Below are 27,822 nucleotides of genomic sequence, written 5' to 3'. Positions count from 1 at the left end.
ATTGTGTGTGGTAATGTGGTGGGGGGCGGGATTGTGTGTGGTAATGTGGTGGGGGGCGGGATTATGTGTGGTGATGTGGTGGGGGGGCGGGATTATCTGTAGTAATGTGGTGGGGGCGGGATTGTGTGGTAATGTGGTGGGGGGGCGGGATTGTGTGGTAATGTGGTGGGGGGGCGGGATTATGTGAGGTAATGTGGTGGGGGGCGGGATTATGTGTGGTAATGGCGTGGGGGGCGGGATTATGTGTGGTAATGTGGTGGGGGGCGGGATTATGTGGTGGGGGGTGGGTTTGTGTGTGGTAATGTGGTGGGGGGCGGGATTATGTGTGGTAATGTGGTGGGGGGGCGGGATTATGTGTGGTGATGTGGTGGGGGGGCGGGATTATCTGTAGTAATGTGGTGGGGGCGGGATTGTGTGTGGTAATGTGGTGGGGGGCGGGATTATGTGAGGTAATGTGGTGGGGGCGGGATTATGTGTGGTAATGGGGTGGGGGGCGGGATTATGTGTGGTAATGGGGTAGGGGGGCGGGATTATGTGTGGTAATGGGGTGAGGGGCGGGATTATGTGTGGTAATGGGGTGGGGGGCGGGATTATGTGTGGTAAAGGGGTGGGGGGGCGGGATTGTGTGTGGTAATGGGGTGTGGGGCGGGATTGTGTGGTAATGGGGTGGGGGGCGGGATTATATGGTTTATTTATATAGTAGATATGTAGTGCTCAGTATAAGTGAGTACACCCCTGTACAGTCAGTATAATATACAGTACAGACAAAAGGTTTGGACACACCTTCTCATTTAACCCTTTCACGACATGCGCCGTACATGTACTGCGAATGTCGTGTCTCCCCCTTTGATGTGGGCTCCGGCATTGAGCCCACATCAGTCGCGACATGTCAGCTGTTTTGTACAGCTGACATATGCGCGCAATAGCGGCGGGTGAAATCGCTATTCACCCGCCGCTATTAACCTGTTAAAGGCCGCTGTCAAACGCAGACAGCGGCATTTAACCGGCGCTTCCGGCCGGGCGGCCGGAATTGACGTCTTCGCCGACCCCTGTCACATGATCGGGGGTCGGCGATGTGTCAGGACAGTAACCATAGAGGTCCTTGAGACCTCTATGGTTACTGATGCCGGCCTGCTGTGAGCGCCCCCTGTGGTCGGCGCTCACAGCACACCTGCAATTCAGCTACACAGCAGCGATCTCATGATCGCTGCTATGTAGCAGAACCAATCGAGTGGTGCCAGCTTCTAGCCTCCCATGGAGGCTATTGAAGCATGGCACAAGTAAAAAAAAATTTTTTTTAAAAATATGAAAAAAATATAAAAAATATAAAAGTTTAAATCACCCCCCTTTCGCCCCATCCTAAATAAAACAATAAAAAAAAAAAAATCAAACCTACACATATTTGGTATCGCCGCGTTCAGAATCGCCCGATCTATTAAAAAAAAGCATTAACCTGATCGCTAAACAGCGTAGCGAAAAAAAATCTAAACGCCAGAATTACGTTTTTTTGGTCGCCGCGACATTGCATTAAAATGCAATAACGGGCGATCAAAAGAACGTATCTGCACAAAAGTGATATTATTAAAAACGTCAGCTCGGCACGCAAAAAATAAGCCCTCACCCGACCCCAGATCACGAAAAATGGAGACGCTTCGGGTATCGGAAAATGGCACTTTTATTTTTTTTTAAGCAAAGTTTTGAATTTTTTTTCACCACTTGGATAAAAAATAACCTAGACATGTTAGGTGTCTATGAACTCGTAATGACCTAGAGAATCACAAGGGCAAGTTAGTTTTAGCATTTAGTGAACCAAGCAAAAAAGCCAAATAAGAAACAAGTGTGGGATTGCACTTTTTTTGCAATTTCACCGCACTTGGAATTTTTTTCCCGTTTTCTAGTAAAAGACATGGTAAAACCAATGGTGTCATTCAAAAGTACAACTCGTCCCTCAAAAAAATAAGCCCTCACATGACCATATTGATGGAAAACTAAAAAAGTTATGGCTCTGGGAAGGAGGGAAGTGAAAAACGAAAACGCAAAAACGAAAAAGGGCCGCAACTTGAAGGGGTTAAAGATTTTTCTGTATTTTCATGACTATGAAAATTGTACATTCACACTGAAGGCATCAAAACTATGAATTCACACATGTGGAATTATATACTTAACAAACAAGTGTGAAACAACTGAAAATATGTCTTATATTCTAGGTTCTTCAAAGTAGCCACCTTTTGCTTTGATGACTGCTTTGCACACTCTTGGCATTCTCTTGATGAGCTTCAAGAGGTAGTCACGGGGAATGGTTTTCACTTCACAGGTGTGCCCTGTCAGGTTTAATAAGTGTCATTTCTTGCCTTATAAATGGGGTTGGGACCATCAGTTGTGTTGTGCAGAAGTCTGGTGGATACACAGCTGATAGTCCTACTGAATAGACTGTTAGAATTTGTATTATGGCAAGAAAAAAGCAGCTAAGTAAAGAAAAACGAGTGGCCATCATTACTTTAAGAAATGAAGGTCAGTCAGTCCGAAAAATTGGGGAAACTTTGAAAGTGGCCCCAAGTGCAGTGGCAAAAACCATCAAGCGCTACAAAGAAACTGGCTCACATGAGGACCGCCCCAGGAAAGGAAGACCAAGAGTCACCTCTGCTTCTGAGGCTAAGTTTATCCGAGTCACCAGCCTCAGAAATCGCAGGTTAACAGCAGCTCAGATTAGAGACCAGGTCAATGCCACACAGAGTTCTAGCAGCAGACACATCTCTACAACAACTGTTAAGAGGAGACTTTGTGCAGCAGGCCTTCATGGTAAAATATCTGCTAGGAAACCACTGCTAAGGACAGGCAACAAGCAGAAGAGACTTGTTTGGGCTAAAGAACACAAGGAATGGACATTAGACCAGTGGAAATCTGAGCTTTGGTCTGATGAGTCCAAATTTGAGATCTTTGGTTCCAACCACCGTGTCTTTGTGTGATGCAGAAAAGGTGAACGGATGGACTCTACATGCCTGGTTCCCACCGTGAAGCATGGAGGAGGAGGTGTGATGGTGTGGGGGTGCTTTGCTGGTGACACTGTTGGGGATTTATTCAAAAATGAAGTCATACTGAACCAGCATGGCTACCATAGCATCTTGCAGCGGCATGCTATTCCATCCAGTTTGCGTTTAGTTGGACCATCATTTATTTCTCAACAGGACAATGACCCCAAACACACCTCCAGGCTGTGTAAGGGCTATTTGACCAAGAAGGAGAGTGATGGGGTGCTACGCCAGATGACCTGGCCTCCACAGTCACAGACCTGAACCCAATCGAGATGGTTTGGGGTGAGCTGGACCGTAGAGTGAAGGTAAAAGGGCCGACAAGTGCTAAGCATCTCTAGGAACTCCTTCAAGATTGTTGGAAGACCATATCCGGTGACTACCTCTTGAAGGTCATCAAGAGAATGCCAAGAGTGTGCAAAGTAGTCATCAAAGCAAAAGGTGGCTACTTTGAAGAACCAAGAATATAAGACATAATTTCAGTTGTTTCACACTTTTTTGTTAAGTATATAATCCCACATGTGTTAATTCATAGTTTTGATGCCTTCAGTGTGAATGTACAATTTTCATAGTCGTGAAAATACAGAAAAATCTTTAAATGAGAAGGTGTGTCCAAACTTTTGGTCTGTACTGTATATTATACTGACCGTACAGGGGTTTACTCACTTATACTGAGCACTGCATATCTACTATATAATTGTCTAAGGCTACGTTCACATTTGCGTTGTGCGCCGCAGCGTCGGCGCCGCAACGCACAACGCAAACAAAAACGCAGCAAAACGCATGCACAACGCTGCGTTTTGCGCCGCATGCGTCCTTTTTTTCATTGATTTTTGACGCAGCAAAAATGCAACTTGCTGCGTCCTCTGCGCCCAGACGCGGGCGCCGCAGGGACGCATGCGGCGCAAAACTCAAGTGCGACGCATGTCCATGCGCCCCCATGTTAAATATAGGGGCGCATGACGCATGCGGCGACGCTGCGGCGCCCGACGCACACCGCAAATGTGAACGTAGCCTAACGGGTACTTCCATCTATCTGTCTGTAACGGAAATCCCGCATCGCTGACTGGCCGCGACCAATCAGCGACGGGCACAGTCCGGCCGAGAATTAGTCCCTCCCTACTTCCGTCCAGTCAGTGCCCGCTCCATAATCCCCTCCAGTCAGCGCTCACACAGGGTTAATGGCAGCGTTAACGGACCGCGTTATGCCGCGGTGTAACGCACTCCGTTAACGCAGCTATTAACCCTGTGTGACCAACTATGTGCCTATGCAGCATCAATAGTAAAAAGATCTAATGTTGACAATAATTAAAACAAAAAAAAACCAAAAAAAAACCCCTGCTATTCTCACCTTCCGTCGTCCGCCGAGGCGTGCGCGGCTACCGCCAGCTTCCGTTCCCAGCGATGATCTGCGAAATTACCCAGAAGATTTAGCGGTCTCGCGAGTGTTATGGCCTGTGTTATATGCTGCGTGTCTGCTATATATTACGTGGGCTGTGTTATATGCTGCGTGTCTGCTATATATTACGTGGGCTGTGCTATATACTATGTGGCTGCTATATACATACATACATATTCTAGAATACTATATATATATATATATATATATATATATATATATATATATATATATATATATAAAATACTGACCATAGGGGCTGTACTCACTTCTGCAGGGGGCGCGCGCGCGCGCACGCGCACGCACACACACACACACACACACACACACACACACACACACACACACACACACGGGTGTACTCACTTCTGCTCACACACAGGGGTGTACTCACTTCTGCTCACACACAGGGGTGTACTCACTTGTGCGCTCCTTCCCATGCGGCCCGTACGCGGCGGTGTATTTCTCTCCCTCACATTCCGGCTCCCGCCTGTCTGCTCGCCGCACCCGCTCCGCCGTCCTCTTCCTCACGCTCCGGCTCCCGCCAGTCTGCGCTCGCCGCTCCGCCGTCCTCCTCCTCACTGTGCCGGGTCCGGGGCTCCAGGTGAGAGGGGGGCGGGATTGTGACTGGCAGCAGTAGGAGGCGGGGTCAGGTGAAGAAGAGGCGGGACAGAATGGAAATCAAGGCGTGCTATGGGCGTGTTCAGGGCCGGGGAGGCGGGCTGTGGGCGGGGCCGCGGCAGTGGGGCGCAGAGCGGGCAGGGTCTCAGTCGCGCTCGCTCCCGGCTGTGGAGGAGACATGTAGCGCTGGGAGCCTCGGGGGCCCCTGTCGCTGTCCGCTGCGCTGTGTCTGCTCGGGCGGGGGAAGGATGCTGGGGGTCGTCGCCCCCTGGAGATGGCTGCTCGCCCTGTGTCTCAGGCTGCTCTTTCTTGTACCCGCAGGAGTGCCGGTGCGGAGCGGGGACGCCGGCTTCCCCAAAGCCATGGACAACGTGACGGTGCGACAGGGAGACAGCGCCATCCTCAGGTAAGACGCACCTGTGCGACATCTCTGTGTGGGGTGTAATCTACAGGGGTCAGAGATATATATATATATATATACTCTGTGTAATATGTGCTGTATAGAGGAGGGGGATATATATACTGTGTAATATGTGCTGTATAGGGGGATATATATACTATGTAATATGTGCCGTATAGAGGGGTGGGATATATATACTATGTAATATGTGCTGTATAGAGGGGTGGGATATATATACTATGTAATATGTGCTGTATAGAGGGGTGGGATATATATACTGTGTAATATGTGCCGTATAGAGGGGTGGGATATATATACTGTGTAATATGTGCTGTATAGGGGGGGAGGGGGATATATACACTGTGTAGTATGTGCCGTATAGAGGGGTGGGATATATATACTGTGTAATATGTGCTGTATAGGGGGGGAGGGGGATATATACACTGTGTAGTATGTGCCGTATAGAGGGGTGGGATATATACACTGTGTAATATGTGCCGTATAGAGGGGTGGGATATATATACTGTGTAATATGTGCTGTATAGGGGGAGGGGGATATATACACTGTGTAGTATGTGCCGTATAGAGGGGTGGGATATATACACTGTGTAGTATGTGCCGTATAGAGGGGTGGGATATATATACTGTGTAATATGTGCTGTATAGGGGGAGGGGGATATATACACTGTGTAGTATGTGCCGTATAGAGGGGTGGGATATATACACTGTGTAGTATGTGCCGTATAGAGGGGTGGGATATATACACTGTGTAGTATGTGCCGTACAGAGGGGTGGGATATATACACTGTGTAGTATGTGCCGTATAGAGGGGTGGGATATATACACTGTGTAGCATGTGCCGTATAGAGGGGTGGGATATATATACTGTGTAATATGTGCCGTATAGAGGGGTGGGATATATACACTGTGTAGTATGTGCCGTATAGAGGGGTGGGATATATACACTGTGTAGTATGTGCCGTATAGAGGGGTGGGATATATACACTGTGTAGTATGTGCCGTATAGAGGGGTGGGATATATACACTGTGTAGCATGTGCCGTATAGAGGGGTGGGATATATATACTGTGTAATATGTGCCGTATAGAGGGGTGGGATATATACACTGTGTAGTATGTGCCGTATAGAGGGGTGGGATATATATACTGTGTAATATGTGCTGTATAGGGGGGGAGGGGGATATATACACTGTGTAGTATGTGCCGTATAGAGGGGTGGGATATATACACTGTGTAATATGTGCCGTATAGAGGGGTGGGATATATATACTGTGTAATATGTGCTGTATAGGGGGAGGGGGATATATACACTGTGTAGTATGTGCCGTATAGAGGGGTGGGATATATACACTGTGTAGTATGTGCCGTATAGAGGGGTGGGATATATATACTGTGTAATATGTGCTGTATAGGGGGAGGGGGATATATACACTGTGTAGTATGTGCCGTATAGAGGGGTGGGATATATACACTGTGTAGTATGTGCCGTATAGAGGGGTGGGATATATACACTGTGTAGTATGTGCCGTACAGAGGGGTGGGATATATACACTGTGTAGTATGTGCCGTATAGAGGGGTGGGATATATACACTGTGTAGCATGTGCCGTATAGAGGGGTGGGATATATATACTGTGTAATATGTGCCGTATAGAGGGGTGGGATATATACACTGTGTAGTATGTGCCGTATAGAGGGGTGGGATATATACACTGTGTAGTATGTGCCGTATAGAGGGGTGGGATATATACACTGTGTAGTATGTGCCGTATAGAGGGGTGGGATATATACACTGTGTAGCATGTGCCGTATAGAGGGGTGGGATATATATACTGTGTAATATGTGCCGTATAGAGGGGTGGGATATATACACTGTGTAGTATGTGCCGTATAGAGGGGTGGGATATATACACTGTGTAGTATGTGCCGTACAGAGGGGTGGGATATATACACTGTGTAATATGTGCCGTATAGAGGGGTGGGATATATACACTGTGTAGTATGTGCCGTATAGAGGGGTGGGATATATACACTGTGTAGCATGTGCCGTACAGAGGGGTGGGATATATACACTGTGTAGCATGTGCCGTACAGAGGGGTGGGATATATACACTGTGTAGTATGTGCCGTATAGAGGGGTGGGATATATACACTGTGTAGCATGTGCCGTATAGAGGGGTGGGATATATACACTGTGTAGTATGTGCCGTATAGAGGGGTGGGATATATACACTGTGTAGCATGTGCCGTATAGAGGGGTGGGATATATACACTGTGTAGCATGTGCCGTACAGAGGGGTGGGATATATACACTGTGTAGCATGTGCCGTATAGAGGGGTGGGATATATACACTGTGTAGTATGTGCCGTATAGAGGGGTGGGATATATACACTGTGTAGTATGTGCCGTACAGAGGGGTGGGATATATACACTGTGTTTCATGTGCCGTACAGAGGGGTGGGATATATACACTGTGTAGCATGTGCCGTATAGAGGGGTGGGATATATACACTGTGTAGCATGTGCCGTATAGAGGGGTGGGATATATACACTGTGTAGCATGTGCCGTATAGAGGGGTGGGATATATACACTGTGTAGCATGTGCCGTATAGAGGGGTGGGATATATACACTGTGTAGTATGTGCCGTATAGAGGGGTGGGATATATACACTGTAGTATGTGCCGTATAGAGGGGTGGGATATATACACTGTGTAGTATGTGCCGTATAGAGGGGTGGGATATATACACTGTGTAGTATGTGCTGTATAGAGGAGGGGATATATACACTGTGCAATATGTGCTGTATAGAGGAGGGGATATATACACTGTGTAATATGTGCTGCATAGAGGAAGAGAATATATATACTGTAATATGTGCTGTATAGAGGGTGATATATGCAGTGTGTAATATGTGCTGTATAGAGGAGGATGTTATATACCAGTGTTTCTCATCTCCAGTCCTGACCCACCAACAGGTCTTATTTTCAGGATTTCCTTAAGGTACCGTCACACTAAACGATATCGCTAGCGATCCGTGACGTTGCAGCGTCCTGGCTAGCGATATCGTTGTGTTTGACACGCAGCAGCGATCAGGATCCTGCTGTGATATCGCTGGTCGTTGATTAAAGTTCAGAACTTTATTTGGTCGTCAGATTGCCGTGTATCGTTGTGTTTGACAGCAAAAGCAACGATACCAGCGATGTTTTACGATGGTAACCAGGGTAAATATCGGGTTACTAAGCGCAGGGCCGTGCTTAGTAACCCGATGTTTACCCTGGTTACCAGTGTAAAATGTAAAAAAACAAACAGTACATACTCACCTTCTGATGTCTGTCACACGTCCCTCGCTGTCCGCTTCCTGCACTGACTGAGCGCCGGCTGTAAGTGAAAGTACAGCACAGCAGTGACGTCACCGCTCTGCTGTTAGGGCCGGCGCTCAGTCAGTGCAGGAAGCGGACGCCGGGGGACGCGAAGGTGAGTATGTAGTGTTTGTTTTTTTACATTTTACACTGGTAACCAGGGTAAACATCGTGTTACTAAGCGCGGCCCTGCGCTTAGTAACCCAATGTTTACCCTGGTTACCCAGGGACCTCGGCATCGTTGGTCGCTGTCTGTGTGACAGCTCTCCAGCGACCAAACAGCGACGCTGCAGCGATCAGCATCGTTGTCTGTATCTCTGCAGCGTCGCTTAGTGTGACGGTACCTTTACTATTGCATAGGTGATGAAATTATCACCTGTGCAAAACTAAGGAAAGCCTGAAAACAAGACCTGTTGGTGGGTCTAGAGGACTGGAGTTGAGAAACACTGTTATATACAGTGTGTAATATGTACTGTATAGAGAGTGATATATACAGTGTGTTATATGTGCTGGATAGTTGGGTGATATATACACTGTGTAATATGTGATGTATAGAGGAGGATGTTATATATACTTTGTAATATGTGCTGTATAGAGGAGGATGTTATATAACCTTTATAATATGTGCTGTATAGAGGAGGAGGATATATACACTGTGTAATATGTGCTGTATAGAGGTGGGTGATATATACACTGTGTAACGTGTTTTATAGAGGAGAGTGATATCTAGACAGTAATATGTGCTGTATAGAGGAGGGGGATATATATACACTTTGTAATATGTGTTGTATAGAGGAGGGTGATATATTCACTGTGTAATATGTGCTGTATAGAGGAGGGTGATATATACACTGTATGTGCTGTATTGAGGAGGGAGATATATACACTCTAATATGTGATGATAGAGGGTGATAAATTCACTGTGTAATATGTGATTTATAGAGGGTGATTTATACACTCTGTAATATTTGATATATAGAGGATGATATATACACTAATATCTGCTGTATAGATGAGTGATATGTACACTGTATAATATGTGCTGTATAGAGGAGGGGGATATGTACACTGTGTAATATGTGCTATATAGAGGGGGATATGTACACTGTGTAATATGTGCTATATAGAGGGGGATATGTACACTGTGTAATATGTGCTATATAGAGGGGGATATGTACACTGTGTAATATGTGCTATATAGAGGGGGATATGTACAATGTGTAATATGTGCTATATAGAGGGGGACATGTCCCCCTCTATATAGCACATATTACAGTGTACATGTACACTGTAATATGTGCTGTATAGAGCAGGGGATATGTACACTGTGTAATATGTGCTGTATAGAGCAGGGGATATGTACACTGTGTAATATGTGCTGTATAGAGCAGGGGGATATGTACACCGTGTAATGTGTGCTGTATAGAGCAGGGGATATGTACACTGTGTAATATGTGCTGTATAGAGGTGGGCGATACATACAGTGTATAGTGAGTGCAGCTCTGAAGGATAATACAGGATTTAACTCAGGATTAGTAATGTATGCACACAGTGACTGCAGCAGCAGAATAGTGAGTGCAGCTCTAGGGTATAATACAGGATGTAACTCAGGATCAGTAATGTATGTACACAGTGACTGCTCCAGCAGAATAGTGAGTGCAGCTCTGGAATATAATACAGGATGTCACTCAGGATCAGTAATGTATGTACACAGTGACTGCACCAGCAGAATAGTGAACGCAGCTCTGGAATATAATACAGGATGTCACTCAGGATCATCAATGTATGTACACAGTGACTGCACCTGCAGAATAGTGAGTGCAGCTCTGGGGTATAATACAGGATATAACCCAGGATCAGTAATGTAATGTATGTACACAGTGACTGCACCAGCAGAATAGTGAGTGCAGCTCTGGGGTATAATACAGGATGTAACTCAGGATCATCAATGTATGTACACAGTGACTGCTCCAGCAGACTAGTGAGTGCAGCTCTGGGGTATAATACAGGATGTCACTCAGGATCAGTAATGTATGTACACAGTGACTGCACCAGCAGAATAGTGAGTGCAGCTCTGGAGTATAATATAGGGTGTAACTCCGGTTCAGTAATGTATGTACGCAGTGACTGCACTAGCAGAATAGTGAGTGCAGCTCTGGGGTATAATCCAGGATGTAACTCAGGATCAGTAATGTATGTACACAGTGACTGCACCAGCAGAATAGTGAGTGCAGCTCTGAAGTGTAATACAGGATGTCACTCATGATCAGTAATGTATGTACACAGTGACTGCACCAGCAGAATAGTGCGTGCAGCTCTGGAGTATAATACAGGATGTAACTCCGGATCAGTAAAGTATGTACATAGTGACTGCACCAGCAGAATAGTGAGTGCAGCTCTGGGGTATAATACAGGATGTTACTCAGGATCAGTTATGTATGTACACAGTGACCGCACCAGCAGAATAGTGAGTGGAGCTCTGGGGTATAATACAGGATGTAACTCAGAATCAGTAATGTATGTACATAGTGAGTGCAGCTCTGGAGTATAATACAGGATGTAACTCGGGATCAGTAATGTAATGTATGTACATAGTGACTGCACCAGCAGAATAGTGAGAGCAGCTCTGGGGTATAATACAGGATGTCACTCAGGATCAGTAATGTACAGTTGTGGCCAAAAGTATTGACACCCCTGCAATTCTGTCAGATAATACTCCGTTTCATCCTGAAAATGATTGCAATCACAAATTCTTTGGTATTATTATCTTCATTTAATTTGTCTTAAATGAAAAAAACACAAAAGAGAATGAAGCAAAAAGCAAAACATTGATCATTTCAAAGTCGCCCATGACAGCACTACCAGAGAGAGGGAATCCGCCCTTCAGGGACAGGAAAACCTACAGGATAAAAGGGCGGTACCTCTCTCCTGCCTCAGTTTTGTTTCCTGTCCCTGACAGGGGAACCCTCAGGATCGGTACCTGTATCCGGAGCCGACCAGTGGAGGTATGACGGCGGGGAGGCCCCTGTCACCGCTGGCTCGGTGTCCGCCGCCGCCGCTTCTGGGTCCGATGGGGCTGCAGAGCGTGCGGAGGGGAGCGCGGCTGCCTCCCCGGATTGGGGTAGGGGCTTCAGGGACCCGGCGTGCCTCTGCAGAGAGGCCTGGTCCGGAGCGACGGCCTGGTGTGTGAGAGCACCAAGATGGCCGCCGCATCGGATATAGACGCTGTCTACTTCCGGGTCCCGGGGAGCGCGCATGCGCACTGGGGACCAGCGCTTCCCTGCAACGCAGCATGGAGGAGGGGTGATCGGCGGGCTATTTAAAACACCGCGGTGAGAGCGCCCTTTGCTGCATGCAGTCCCAGTATGGCGGACAGCGATCAGCAGCTCCAGCCGGCGCAGCCCTTACAGCCACCGCCGCAGCAACAGCAGCGTCACCACCAGCGCAAGTCGGGCGAGACAAAGAGAAGGACCTCTGCAGGCACCCGAAGTACCCGCTTCAGGAGCCATTTCACGCCGCAGAGTAAAGCCTCCAATATGTCCAGCCAGCCGACACCTTCTACTTCGGGTCTCATACAAGATCCCGTGCCTCCTCCAGAACTGGTACTTGTAGCTGCGCAAGATGGGTGAGTGATCTTCGTGAAAGTTCACCAAGTAATTAGGGTCCCCTTTTCCGTTTATTTTTTAGGCAAGAAAAAAAACGGAGAAAACTAAACATAGAGACTGTCCCTTATGTGGAGAACCCCTGTTACAGAACTGGGATAAAAAATTATGCGGTTCCTGTATAGGACAAGTCCTTTGTGAGGAAACCCCTAGTTTTGCCTCTGAATTACGTTCAGTAATAAGATCAGAGGTAGAAACAGCGTTTAAATCCCTTAAAGGGGAGGGGGTTAAGGAGAGAACACCTGTCCCCCTTTCTCACTCCGATCCTTCTAGCTCTGATGAGGATGTGTCAGACAAGGAAGGTTCCTTCTTCTCCTCAGACTCGGAGAGTGGAGGCCGCTACTGCTTCCCCTTAGATGAAGTAGATGCCCTTGTAAAGACTGTAAGATCTACAATGGGGGTCCTAGACCCACGTCCTGACAAAACGGTACAGGACATTATGTTTGGCGGCCTGGGCCAGAAAAAACGCAGAGTTTTCCCACTTAACGAAAATGTGCAGGCCCTGATTAAAAAGGAGTGGGAGAAGCCAGAAAGAAAAAAACTCATCTGTACCCTCCCTTAAAAGGAAATATCCTTTTGCGGAAGATGATTCTACAGCATGGGACAGCTCCTAAACTTGACGTGGCAGTAGCTAAAGCGTCAAAGAAATTTGCGCTGCCCTTTGAGGACATGGGTACGCTAAAAGACCCCCTTGATAAAAGAGCCGACACCTTCCTAAAAGGGGCCTGGGAGTCAGCAGGGGAATGTTTAAGACCCGCCATAGCGGCCGCATGTACTTCCAGATCTCTAATGATTTGGATAGACAATCTGGAGAAACAGTTAAGGGATGGAGTATCCCGACAAAAAGTCATCGAATCAATTCCCATGATTAGGGGGGCGGCAGCCTTCTTGGCTGACTCTTCGGCGGACTCTATCAAACTGACTTCAAAATCGGCAGCCCTGTCCAATGCAGCTCGTAGAACGCTGTGGCTGAAAAACTGGCCAGGCGATCTACAGACAAAACAAAAACTTTGTTCAATCCCATGTGAGGGAAAATTTCTGTTTGGCGAAACCCTAGATGACATTTTACAAAAAGCAGGGGATAAGAAGAAGGGATTCCCTAACCTGGCCGCACCATACGTTAGGCGGCCCTTTCGGAACAGGAAATTTTTCCGCAGACGCCCCCCTAGAGAACAGAACAGGTGGGACGAGGGGAGAAATAGAGACAGGGGCTTCCTCTTTGGCAACTCCCCCAGAAATAAAAAAAACCCCTAAGTGACACCTCCCCCAGGGTGGGAGGGAGACTGTCTCAATACCTTCCGGCCTGGGAAAAAATCTCTTCCAGTACTTGGATTTTAAACCTAATAAAAATGGGACTTCAAATAAACTTTACCACCCTTCCTCCCCAACACTATGTGGTCACTCCATTGAAACCTTCATGGCGACAACAACAGGCCTTGGAACTAGAAATCTCAAAACTCATAATCAAAGATGTGATCCGAGAAGTTCCATTACTGGAAAGAGGGAAAGGATTCTTTTCCCCACTGTTTCTGATTCCAAAGCCGGACGGTTCCTTCCGCACAATAATAAATCTACGGAGATTAAACGGTTACGTAAAGAATCAAACATTCAAAATGGAATCGATAAGATCTACAATAAAAAACCTGTTTCCAAATTGTTTCATGGTAGTGTTGGATATCACGTCCCCATCCACAAAAACTCACAGAAATACCTCAGACTAGCAGTAGTCATGGAGGGAGTAGTGAAAGAATACCAGTACAAGGCCCTCCCGTTTGGCATTTCGGTAGCGCCCTGTGTTTTTACCAAGGTGGTAGCAGAAATGATGGCCCACATAAGGGAGGAAAATGTTATTATAATACCATACCTAGACGACTTCCTGATTGTCAGCAACTCAGCCCAACATTGTCGCCAACAGTGCAGCAGAGTGATAAAAACTCTAACAGAATTAGGTTGGCTCCTAAATCTCCAGAAGTCAAAACTAGAACCGACCATGGTGCAAGAGTTTCTGGGCCTAACTCTGGACTCAGTTTTACAGGAATGTCTCCTTCCAGACCAGAAAAAAACAAAAAATCTTAAGCATTGTGTCCGGAGCTCGCTCAAACCCTCATATGACTTTAAGAGGAGCGATGTCACTGCTGGGGTCCCTTTCTGCTTGTCTCCCGGCAGTACAGTGGGCTCAGATCCACACGAGAGACCTCCAGTGGGATGTCCTGAAAAATCAGGTTACACTGAGGGGACGCCTGGAAGGTCGCATGACTCTAAGTTCTGACACTATTCGTTCCCTAGACTGGTGGCTAGATTCCAACAATCTATCAAAGGGGGTTCCGTGGGTGATAGATGTACATCGAGTAGTTACCACGGATGCCAGTCCCACGGGGTGGGGAGCTCACCTGGGAAACAGTGTTACTCAGGGGGTCTGGACAGATCGAGAATACCAGGTATCCTCAAATCAAAAAGAACTTTGCGCAGTGAGCCATGCTCTGTCAGTTTTTCTTCCCAAACTACGGGGACAACATGTCCGGGTTTTCTCGGACAATCAAGTAGTAGTGGCCTACCTGAACCACCAAGGGGGGACCAGATCCCAAGCCCTGATGGAAACTACTTCCCAGATCTTCACCTTAGCCGAACATCACTTCCTATCCCTCTCGGCGCTACACATAAGAGGCGTAGTGATTAAAAAGGCAGACTTCCTAAGCCGTACCCAGCTGAAACAGGGGGAATGGGCTCTGAACCAAAAGGTCTTCGATCAGATCACAAAAATCTGGGGGGTACCAGTAATAGACCTCTTCGCCAGTATAGAGAACAGAAAAGTAAAACAGTTTTGTTCTCTAAACCACAGAGGGAACCCCCGAGCACTGGATGCATTCTCGATTCCCTGGACTCACGGTCTGACATATGCCTTTCCCCCTTATATACTTATACCAGCAGTCCTACGGAAGATAAGACAGGACGGGGCGAGAATTATTCTAATAGCCCCCTTCTGGCCCAAAAGGGCCTGGTTTTCCTGGCTGAGAATCCTATCGGTCACAGTTCCCTGGGTCCTTCCGGATCTTCTGGACCTCTTATCACAGGGGCCGGTGTTCCACCCTCAGTCGTCAAATCTACACTTGACAGCGTGGAACTTGAAAGGTCTCTGCTAAGGGCAAGGGGATTCTCAGATAATTTAGTCTCCACGCTATTAAAAAGTAGGAAGACAATAACAACTAAAATCTATGGTAAAACTTGGAAAAAGTTTTTGTCCACCTCCGGGGTAAAACTACAAGATGGGGGTTCCAGTGGTCAAAATATTAGAGTTCCTACAGAAAGGCTTGGATATGGGCCTATCGGTGAGCACCTTAAAGGTGCAAGTAGCAGCCTTAGGGGCGTTATACAATGATAGTATTGCCACTAACCCATGGATAGCAAGATTCATTAAAGCCGCTGTACGGTCTAGGCCAATAAAAATCAAAAACCCTCCAACTTGGGACTTAAACTTAGTACTATCAGCTCTGACAGAACCCCCGTTTGAACCCATAGATTCCATACCACTTAAAATCTTATCCCTCAAAACGGCCCTTCTTACAGCACTAACATCTGCCCGTAGGATTAGTGACCTTCAGGCTCTATCTGCGAACCCTCCCTTCACACAAATCATGGAGGATAGGGTAGTGTTGAGAACAGACCCTGCTTATCTACCCAAAGTGGCTTCCAATTTCCATAGATCCCAGGAAATAATCCTTCCTTCCTTCTGTCCAAACCCGAAAAATCAAAAAGAGGAAAAATTCCACACCTTAGACGTGAGAAGGTGTCTAATACACTACCTAGAATCCTCCCGTCAGTGTAGGAAGGAAGGCTGTCTTTTTGTCTGCTTTCAGGGACCTAAAAAAGGACTCAAAGCCTCCAAAGCCACTATAGCTTGTTGGGTTACTGATGCGATAGCCTTGGCATACTCGTCCACGGGAAACGCAGTTCCTGAAGGACTCAAGGCACACTCTACAAGGGCTATGGCGACCTCCTGGGCCGAAAGGTCGGAGGTACCAATAGATAAAATCTGTAAAGCGGCCACCTGGTCAACACCTTCAACTTTCTTTAGGCACTATCGCTTAGACTTAGCCTCTTCGTCGGACTTAACCTTCGGAAGAAGGGTCTTGCAGGCTGTGGTCCCTCCCTAAAGCAATAATCTCTGCAATTCTCTCTGGTAGTGCTGTCATGGGCGACTGAGAAAGTCGTAGTTACTCACCGATAACGGTGTTTCTCAGAGCCCATGACAGCACCTGCTTATTCCCCCCCCTTATCACGTGTGCGGTGAGCACTTTATTATACGAAGTGTGTGTTTTGATTTAGACACGGTGTAATCTTCATAAGTATTTTGCTAAAAATATGTGTATTTCTTGTTGTCACTAACCTGGAGGACCTCTGATGCTCTGTAAACTAAACTGAGGCAGGAGAGAGGTACCGCCCTTTTATCCTGTAGGTTTTCCTGTCCCTGAAGGGCGGATTCCCTCTCTCTGGTAGTGCTGTCATGGGCTCTGAGAAACACCGTTATCGGTGAGTAACTACGACTTTCACAAAACTCCAAAAATGGGCCAGACAAAAGTATTGGCACCCTCAACCTAATACTTGGTTGCACAACCTTTAGCCAAAATAACTGCGACCAACCGCTTCCGGTAACCATCAATGAGTTTCTTACAATGCTCTGCTGGAATTTTAGACCATTCTTCTTTGGCAAACTGCTCCAGGTCCCTGATATTTGAAGGGTGCCTTCTCCAAACTGCCATTTTTAGATCTCTCCACAGGTGTTCTATGGGATTCAGGTCTGGACTCATTGCTGGCCACCTTAGAAGTCTCCAGTGCTTTCTCTCAAACCATTTTCTAGGGCTTTTTGAAGTGTGTTTTGGGTCATTGTGCTGCTGGAAGACCCATGACCTCTGAGGGAGACCCAGCTTTCTCACACTGGGCCCTACATTATGCTGCAAAATTTGTTGGTAGTTTTCAGACTTCATAATGCCATGCACACGGTCAAGCAGTCCAGTGCCAGAAGCAGCAAAGCAACCCTAAAACATCAGGGAACCTCCGCCATGTTTGACTTTAGGGACCGTGTTCTTTTCTTTGCCTCTTTTTTTCTCCTGTAAACTCTATGTTGATGCCTTTGCCCAAAAGGTCTACTTTTGTCTCATCTGACCAGAGAACATTCTTCCAAAACGTTTTAGGCTTTTTCAGGTAAGTTTTGGCAAACTCCAGCCTGGCTTTTTTATGTCTCGGGGAAAGAAGTGGGGTCTTCCTGGGTCTCCTACCATACAGTCCCTTTTCATTCAGACGCCGACGGATAGTACGGGTTGACACTGTTGTACCCTCGGACTGCAGGGCAGCTTGAACTTATAGATGTTAGTCGAGGTTCTTTATCCAACATCCGCACAATCTTGCGTTGAAATCTCTTGTCAATTTTTCTTTTCCGTCCACATCTAGGGAGGTTAGCCACAGTGCCATGGGCTTTAAACATCTTGATGACACTGCGCACGGTACACACAGGAACATTCAGGTCTTTGGAGATGGACTTGTAGCCTTGAGATTGCTCATGCTTCCTCACTATTTTGTTTCTCAAGTCCTCAGACAGTTCTTTGGTCTTCTTTCTTTTCTCCATGCTCAATGTGGTACACACAAGGACACAGGACAGAGGTTGAGTCAACTTTAATCCATGTCAACTGGCTGCAAGTGTGATTTAGTTATTGCCAACACCTGTTAGGTGCCACAGGTAAGTTACAGGTGCTGTTAATTACACAAATTAGAGAAGCATCACGTGATTTTTCGAACAGCGCCAATACTTTTGTCCACCCCCTTTTTTATATTTGGTGTGGAATTATATCCAATTTGGCTTTAGGCAATTCTTTTTGTGTTTTTTTCATTTAAGACAAATTAAATAAAAATAATACCAAAGAATTTGTGTTTGCAATCATTTTCAGGAAGAAACTGAATATTATCTGACAGAATTGCAGGGGTGTCAATACTTTTGGCCACAACTGTATGTACACAGTGACTGCACCTGCAGAATAGTGAGTGCAGCTCTGGGGTATAATACAGGAGGTAACTCGGGATCAGTAATGTAATGTATGTACACAGTGACTGCACCAGCAGAATAGTGAGTGCAGCTCTGGAGTATAATACAGGATGTCACTCAGGATCAGTAATGTATAAAACCAGTGACTGCACCAGCAGAATATTGATTGCAGCTGTGGGGTATAATACAGGAGGTAACTCGGGATCAGTAATGTAATGTACGTACACAGTGACTGCACCAGCAGAATAGTGAGTGGAGCTCTGGGGTATAATACAGGATGTAACTCAGGATCAGTAATGTAATATATGTACACAGTGACTGCACCAGCAGAATAGTGAGTGCAGCTGTGGAGTATAATACAGGAGGTAACTCAGGATCAGTAATGTATGTACACAGTGACTGCTCCAGCAGAATAGTGAGTGCAGCTCTGGAGTATAATACAGGATGTAACTCGGGATCAGTACAGGATCAGTAATGTATCTACACAGTGACTGCACCAGCAGAATAGTGAGTCCAGCTTTGGGGTATAATACAGGATGTATCTCAGGATCAGTAATATAATGTATGTACACAGTGACTGCTCCAGCAGAATTGTGAGTGCAGCTCTGGGGTATAATACAGGATGTAACTCAGGATCAGTAATGTAATGTATGTACATAGCGACTGCACCAGCAGAATAGTGAGCGTAGCTCTGGGGCATTAATACAGGATGTAAGGAATGAATAGGTCCGGTATGTGGCTGTGATTTGTAGGTTTGGATTGTGGACTCTTTCTTGTGGCACTGGGTGCTCTGCAGATGGTGATGTTGTCATGTGCGGTGACGGTGATGGCCGGTGCCTCCAGTTCTGGCTTTGTTCCTCTATGATGAGGAGGTTTCGGCACACTGATCTCAGACCTCCTGTGACAGTCTGCTCCTTGCAGTTTCGTTTTTTCCCTGTGAGTGATCCCGGTGTTGGTGGCTGAAGGCTCGAACCCTCTTCCATCTTGGGCTGTGGTGTCCGGGGCTCACCACTTATTCTGTCTGGCTCTGAGCTGCTCTGGGAGGATATGAGCTTTATAGTGCCGTAAAGCTGTGGCACGGATCATAAAGCCTCTGCAGCCGGACGCCCTGCAGTCTATTTCAGCTGCCCAGGAGTTCTCATTTTGCAGCTTTTTATGTAACCTCGTAAAATCGCAGTCATCGTGGTGTTCTGATTGGCTCAGTGGGACGGCTGCACGTAGACTGAGCCTCTGACAAACGCATCCACCAACAAGTCCATGGTAATTTCCCCGCACCTCTGCCGGATTCCTGGGTGCGTCTGTCCTACCCGGCCTCTGAGCAACGCTGTACGGACCATGGGCTTCCACACTTGGGCGTCCACACTGGGCAGAGTTAAGAGGTCATTTGTGTCTGTGATGAACATGTTGTTACTGATTGTCTCCGGTGTCGTCTGTCCAGAAAGTGAAAAACCTGAAAATGTTCTAGAGTCACAGCGCTACTTTGTCTCCAGAGAGTTTATGTTTGTGCAGAAGTTTTGGTGACTGTCACGATAATATAAATGCCATATTTCGAGTATACACCCTAGAAGGTTCCATGGCTTTTTAGACACAAGCTGTGGGCTTTCTGACCCCCCCTCTCCACACTGCCTATAAAGCTCTCCTTTTCACTGCTCCCTCCTCCCTCCCCCCTGCATGCAGCTGTAATGTGAAACCAGTGTGCTGTGAGCAGGTTTACTCAGCTTTGTGTAAGAGCATGGTCGGGACCATTCCCTTTGTTCTCTTAAACTGGTATATAATCGTGCAGCTTAGGTCTGGAAGCAGGACAAATACATTTTTGGCCTCTACATCAGCCGGGCCATCACCCAGTGCGTTTTCTAATTTCCCATACCCTTGGTATCCGAGAAACAAATTACTGCTTACCCGCCTTGCATAGTCAGGTCATGTTTGGTCTTAATAGAATGCTAATCACATAACAAGATCAATGGTAATTCCGTCGTCGTTATACGAAGTTGCATCCTGGAGGTATGGCGGATATGAATGTTCCGTAAGTCTGAGTCCCTCTGAGAAAGTAGGAGTGCATTCCATAACTCAGCCCCGTCAGTGATATCACGACCATGGGGTATAAGACAGTGAGACCTCGTTTTGCTTCAGCTTTTGTCCAAGGAACTAGCTGAGAGATACATCTGTGATGCATTGGGACATATGCTCCCTTCCCTCCAGCCGCATGCTCCGCCATGATATAAGAGAACTCTAAGTCTATTTTCTTCCTTTAATCCCTTTTTATTTTGTAATTGTCTGTATATACATAATTCTCGTTTAATAATATCTTTTTACACTTTTGTAAACACTGCATTCCTTTTGGAGTAAAATATATAAAATTACTAGCTTCATTTCTCCTTGCTCTATAACGTATTTACATGTCCTCTGAAGTAAATTACGCTAATAATTGGGTTGGCTCCGGACTCAGAATTAATTAAGGAACAGGAGCTGGTGGCAGCGGAAGTGTCCTGCGCTGGTGGGTAATAACGCTGGCAGTGATGGAACAGGGTTTTTATAGTGTATTGCTCTGCTGTGGCTTGGAATAATGATGTCACCCTCACTGCAGTGTGTGCCCCACAGCCAGTACATAGCAGGGAAGTGGGATATAAATTAATCCCCTACAGAAAAGAACGAGGACAACCAAACAACTCCGGTTAATGACATTTTGGTGTCAGTGGTAAAGATGATAAAAATATCCACCCTTGGATTCATGACAGCTACTAATAAGAAACGTGAATTTTCCATCAAATTTCAACACATAAAATCATTTTGTAATTTCCATAGAAATTAATACAATAAAGTACTATGACTGCCTTTCTCCTCAGTGTGATATAGTAATATATATAGTAATATGGCCGCCCTTCTCCTCAGTGTGATATAGTAATATGGCCGCCCTTCTCCTCAGTGTGATATAGTAATATATAGTAATATGGCCACTCTTCTCCTCAGTGTGATATAGTAAGATATATAGTAATATGGCCGCCCTTCTCCTCAGTATGATATATTAATATATATATAGTAATATGGCCTCCCTTCTCCTCAGTGTGATATAGTAATATATATATAGTAATATGGCCTCCCTTCTCAATGTGATATAGTTATAATATATATAGTAATATGGCCGCCCTTCTCAGTGTGATATAGTAATATGTATATAGTAATATGGCCGCCCTTCTCCTCAGTGTGATATAATAATATATATAGTAATATGGCCGCCCTTCTCCTCAGTGCGATATAGTAATATACATAGTAATATGGCCGCCCTTCTCAGTGTGATATAGTAATATACATAGTAATATGGCCGCCCTTCTCAGTGTGATATAGTAATATATATAGTAATATGGCCGCCCTTCTCCTCAGTGTGATATAGTAATATATATAGTAATATGGCCGCCCTTCTCAGTGTGATATAGTAATATGGTCACTCTTCTCCTCAGTGTGATATAGTAATATATATAGTAATATGGCCGCCCTTCTCCTCAGTGTGATATAGTAATATATAGTAATATGGCCGCCCTTCTCCTCAGTGTGATATAGTAATATATATATAGTAATATGGCCGCCCTTCTCAGTGTGATATAGTAATATGGTCACTCTTCTCCTCAGTGTGATATAGTAATATATATAGTAATATGGCCGCTCTACTCCTCAGTGTGATATAGTAATATATATAGTAATATGGCCGCTCTACTCCTCAGTGTGATATAGTAATATATATAGTAATATGGCCGCCCTTCTCCTCAGTGTGATATAGTAATATATATAGTAATATGGTCGCCCTTTTCCTTAGTGTGATATAGTAATATATATATAGTAATATGGCCGCTCTTCTCCTCAGTGTGATATAGTAATATATATAGTAATATGGCTGCTCTTCTCAATGTGATATAGTAATATGGCCGACCTTCTCAGAGTGATATAGTAATATATATATATATAGTAATATGGCCGCCCTTCTCCTCAGTGTGATTTAGTAATATATGTAGTAATATGGGCTCTATTCTCCTCAGTGTGATTTAGTAATATATATAGTAATATGGCCGCCCTTCTCCTCAGTGTGATAGTTATATATAGTAATATGGCCTCCCTTCTCAGTGTGATATAGTAATATATATATATAGTAATATGGTCTCCCTTCTCAGTGTGATATAGTAATATATACAGTAATATGGCCGCCCTTCTCCTCAGTGTGATATAGTAATATATATATAGTAATATGGCCGCTCTTCTCCTCAGTGTGATATAGTAATATATATAGTAATATGGCCCCCTTCTCAGTGTGATATAGTGCCCAGGTCTCAGAGCACCAGGCCTACACCTGTCACTCATCCATCAGTTACTGATCTAAGCAAGAAATACTGCTTCAAGTCCTGTCCAATGCTTAAATGTGGCATGGTTTACAGACCCCACTATCAGCACAAAGAATTTATATTGTGAAATGTGGACTCCTGGCTAGAGCACAATACCAGTCCAAAATAATTAAAAGCTAAAATGTGGCCTGCTCTATGTAGTACGGTAGTAACAGAAAAAATTGATTAGTTACTGTGAACGAGCCATGGATACTGCAGAATCTGAGCACAAAAGAATGACAACCTCTGATGTGGCCACATTTTTGGAGCACGGTAGTAACAGAACAAATTTCTATTTTATCATGTGCACCCCTGTATGGAGAACAGTATGTGCACCAAAGAATGAACAGATGAAATGCAGCCTGCTTCAGGTAGCGCGACTGTAAGAGAAACAATTTTGATTTTATCTTGTGTACCCCAATATGGAGAACAATATCCGCACCCAAAAATTTCCAACTGACATCTGTCCTGCTGTATAAAGTTAGTAAGAGAAGAAAGTATTTAACTGTGGATGAGGCCTGTATACAATCTAATATATGCTCAATTCTATTAACTTAGATCTAGCCTTCTGTATCCTGATTGTTACAGAAAAATATATATATTTTTACTCTGCATGAGCTCTGCACACAGCTTAATTTCACCACCACTAAATGACAAGGTGGGATATGGTGTGCTGTATCCTATTTAGGAACAGAAAAAAATTAGTTTTTTTTGCGCTGTAACAGCTGTGCAGAAAAAGATGAATTTCACCACCACTAAATAACACGGTGAAAATATATTACTGTGCAACAACTCTGCACACAGAACAATTTCACCACCACTAAATGACAAGGTGACATATGCCATGCTGTATCACGTTTACCAACTGAAAAAATAAGATTTAGAATGCTATACTCGTGCATGGAGCAGAATAGAAGCCGTGCACAACACACTAGTAGGAGATGTGCCCTGCTGGCTTTGTCTGTGTACTTCAGTAATGGCACACACAAAAAAAACTGCTGGAAGGTCGATTTCTCAGCCATTCAGGACTCTACCTAGCTAAACGATCGTGAAAAATGCTAAAGAATAGCAGCAGCAACATGGCATAAATATATATACAAGAATAATAACCAGTAATTATTATTTATTTTTGTTACAACAGTAACTGGACCAAAATGTGGACTGGTCGCTAATCAAAGCATAAACATGAGGAAAGGGATGTGGAAACCACGAACACAACCAAAAAGTCCATTTGTATAAAAATAATACTTTATTGAAAATATTAAATAGATAAACGACAAACAGTTTGCATATAGTGCAGCCATTAGGTGGAACGTGCAGCTGTAAAACCAGGACGTGCCAGCGCAGGGAGCCAATATAGCATGGATCAATACAAAAAATCCAAATGTTATTGCATAAAAATAGCTAAGGCAACCCGCCAAACAGCATATATCTATCTAGACGTGGATGTACCTAAGGTGGTTCATTAACCCCTTCCATACAGGCAAAAATAGGCTCAAAAGAGCCAGGCAGGATCCCTTATGTTAGCGTAATCCCAAATAGCACCGTACTGTGGACCTGCCATAGAATGGGGGCCGAGATCCATATAGTTACCTCTAGTGAGTGACACGATACCAGGGCTGGTGCCTCACCCCTTAGGGATGTCTTGGTCTGTGGACTTCAATAATGGCTGGCACACAAAAAAAATCTGCTGGAAGGTCAATTTCTCAGCCACTCAGGACACTACCTAGCTAAACTATCTGAGTAAGAAGCAACCGCCTAGCTAAGTAGCTAAAATCTATCAGCACCCAGGCCCAGCGTCCGGCCCAGCTTCTCTGCACTGTGCTAGTGCCAAAATGACAAAAACAAGATGTTCCCGCTTTAGATAGAGAGGGACATGTGATTTCAGTAGCCAATGACAAGAGCCGTTGTGTCTGGACATTGTGGATGTTTCCTGCGCCTTGATTGGCTAGCAGCAATGTGCGCACACAAAGTTAGAAACATTTATTTATTTATTTTTTACAAGCACGCCATTCCTCTGAGCTCTCCCCACTGCCTCCCCTCATCAAACACTTGCCCCACGCTCATCATACACCACCATTATCATAGCCAAAGTGCTCAAAATTTTTTAGTGGCAACGCAAATATTTTCCCACACTTTTTACCAAATATTACCGGTTTTTCACGAATTTATGAAAATTTGCTCGGGTTTCCAATCAAAAGTCCAAATGTGCCATATTCATGCCGAATATATGTTTGGTGATTGTTTTTCGAAAAATTCGCTCATCTCTAGTTCTAAGTCTTGGGTAAGTAGTGGAATGGAAAATGCAGTGGTAGATGGAGAGGAGGAGGAGAGTAGGATATTTCCGCACTGTGGAGAGGATGGGTAGATGATATACAGATGGGAAGGAGACAGAGAGGGGGTTGCGCAGCACTGGAAAAGTTGGGTAGAGTAGTATTGAGAGGTGAGGAAGAGCTATAGGTGGTGTTACACTGGAGAGGACAGGTAGGTTATAGAGATGGAGATGAGTGGGCAGTGCAGCACTGTGGAGAGGTAGGGTGTTAGTCAGTGGTGAGGAGGGTAGAGAGGGTCATGCAGCACTGTGGAGAGGATGGGTAGAGTGGTATTGAGAGGTGAGAAGGAGAGATGGGATGGTGCAGCACCGTGGAGATGATGGGTAGGATCGATGGGGAAGAGATAGGGTGGTGCAGCACTTGAGAGGATGATGGGTAGGGTGGCATTGAGAGGTGAGGAGATGTAGGTGGTGAAACACTGGAGAGGACAGGTAGGGTAGTAGAAAGCTGAGGAGGAGATGTAGGGTGGTCCAGCACTGTGGAGAGGACAGGTAGGTGACAGATGGGGAGGAGAGAGGGCAGTGCAGCACTGTGGAGAGGTAGGGTGTTAGGCAGTGTTGAGGAGGAGAGAGCGTGCGGTGCAGCACTGTGGAGAGGACAGGTGACAGACAGAGATGGGGAGGAAAGAGAGCAGTGCGGCAGTGTGGAGAGGTAGGGTGAGTAGCCAGTGGTGAGGAGGAGAGAGCGGGAGGTGCAGCACTGTGGAGAGGTAGGATGGTATGCAGTGGTGAGGAGGATAGAGAGGCCCATAGAGCACTGTAGCGAGGGCGGGTAGGGTGATAGTCAGAGGTGAGGTGGAGAGGGAGTTCGGATAACCTTAATTCCATTATTCCATTCTTAATTATATTTCACCATGTGATTTTTTTTTTTTTAAGGTAGAGACGTAAAGCAAGGTTTCAGCCCAAAAGGGCCTCTTTCAAGCCAGAAGTACAATGGTTGTAATTTTTATTGTATTTCACCATGTGATTTTTTTTTTTTTTTTTTTTTTTTTTTAAGGATGGAATAAAGGTTATGTTTTATCCCCATTTTCTCTGGTGCCTCGGAATTGTGGATTTTCGAGGAGTAGGGTGATAGGGATGAAGAGGTGATGCAGAACTGTGGAGCTCTTTATGGGTAAGAGTGGTAAGTTATATTGTATTCTGGAGCAGATGGGTAACCAGTGTAATGACTGGCACAGGGTGGCAGCATTGTTGTAGCTGTTGGACAGGAATATGACCTTGGCTGCTATATACAGAACGGATTGGAGACGGGAGACAAATAAGTTACTCATTGACACTCTTGTATAACTAGTGCATAAAACAGCTATTTAATTCTGCACGCTATATAAAAAATAAAACCTCTTTACTGCCGATTTTAAGTATAATAATTAGTGGTGAGCGAATATACTGTTACTCGAGATTTCCCAGCATGCTCGGGGGTCATCCGAGTATTTTTTAGTGCTTGAAGATTTAGTTTTTCTTGCCGCAGCTGAATGATTTACATCTGTTAGCCAGCTTGATTACATGTGGGGATTCCCTAGCAACCAGGCAACCCCCACATGTACTTATGCTGGCTAACAGATGTAAATCATCCAGCTACGGCAAGAAAAAGTAAATCTCTGAGCACTAAAAAATACTCGGAGGACCTCCGAGCGTGCTCGAGAAATCTCAAGTAACGAGTATATTCGCTCATCCACTAATAATAATGTAATGTGTCAGGTAAGCATAAATGGAGCAATCCTACAGTATATGGGAAAAATACACGCTGATATTGGTAACTCTTGATTATATAAGATAATGTGTCATCCTTCTAGATATCAAAAATGTGTTTAACTCATGAACGTAGAGTACCGAATAAATCCCTAGAGTCCACAAAATAGGCAGAAATGATGTTCAATAAAACAGTATACCGTATATACTCGAGTATAAGCCGAGATTTTCAGCCCAAATTTTTGGGCTGAAAGTGCCCCTCTCGGCTTATACTCGAGTCATGATCGGTGGTGTGGTCGGCGGGTGAGGTCTGTCATATACTCACCTAGTTCCGGCGTTCCTGTCGCTCCCCCTGTCTCCACGGTCTTCGGTGCCGCAGCCTCTTCCCCTGTACAGCGGTCACGTGGGACCGCTCATTAGAGAAATGAATAGGCTGCTCCACCTCCCATAGGGGCGGAGCCGCATAATTCATTCCTCTAATGACGGTAACGGTGACCGCTGATAGAGGAAGAGGCTGCGGCACCCGGAGACCAGCTGTCCGGGGGAAGGAGCGGGACGCCGGGAGCAGGTAAGTATCGCATATTTACCTGTACACGTTCCACACGCCGGGCGTCGCTCCATCTTCCCGGCGTCTCTCCGCTCTGACTGTTCAGGTCAGAGGGCGCGATGACGCATATAGTGTGCGCGCCGCCCTCTGCCTGATCAGTCAGTGCAGAGACGCTGGGACGGGACGCTGAGGAGCTGCAAGCAAGAGAGGTGAGTATGTGTTTTTTTTTTTTTTTTTAATTGCAGCAGCATTGTATATATGGCACAGATTAATGTGGAGCATCTATGGGGCAACGGTGCAGAGGATTGTATACATGGCACAGCTTTATGTGGAGCATCTATGGGGCAACGGTGCAGAGCATT

At 45.5% G+C, this 27,822-nt stretch overlaps 1 protein-coding gene across 4 annotated transcripts in view; it reads left to right on the top strand.

The window, feature by feature from the left end:
* Window positions 1–27,822, top strand: part of LOC143764132 (neurotrimin-like) — a 971,575-nt gene that overhangs the window by 712,733 nt on the left and 231,020 nt on the right. For 3 of the 4 annotated variants that reach the window (XM_077249347.1, XM_077249348.1, XM_077249346.1), the window contains one exon: window positions 5,371–5,455. In XM_077249347.1, the coding sequence (XP_077105462.1) occupies window positions 5,371–5,455 (85 nt within the window). Of the gene's footprint in view, window positions 1–5,150; window positions 5,456–27,822 lie in introns of those variants that run through there. The other variant, XM_077249345.1, reaches the window with a different exon arrangement.

This window comes from Ranitomeya variabilis, chromosome 4 (genome assembly GCF_051348905.1).
Source record: "Ranitomeya variabilis isolate aRanVar5 chromosome 4, aRanVar5.hap1, whole genome shotgun sequence".
NCBI classification, from domain to species: Eukaryota; Metazoa; Chordata; class Amphibia; order Anura; family Dendrobatidae; genus Ranitomeya; species Ranitomeya variabilis.
Note: the sequence above shows the minus strand (reverse complement) of the source record. Positions and strands in the feature narration are given on the sequence as shown.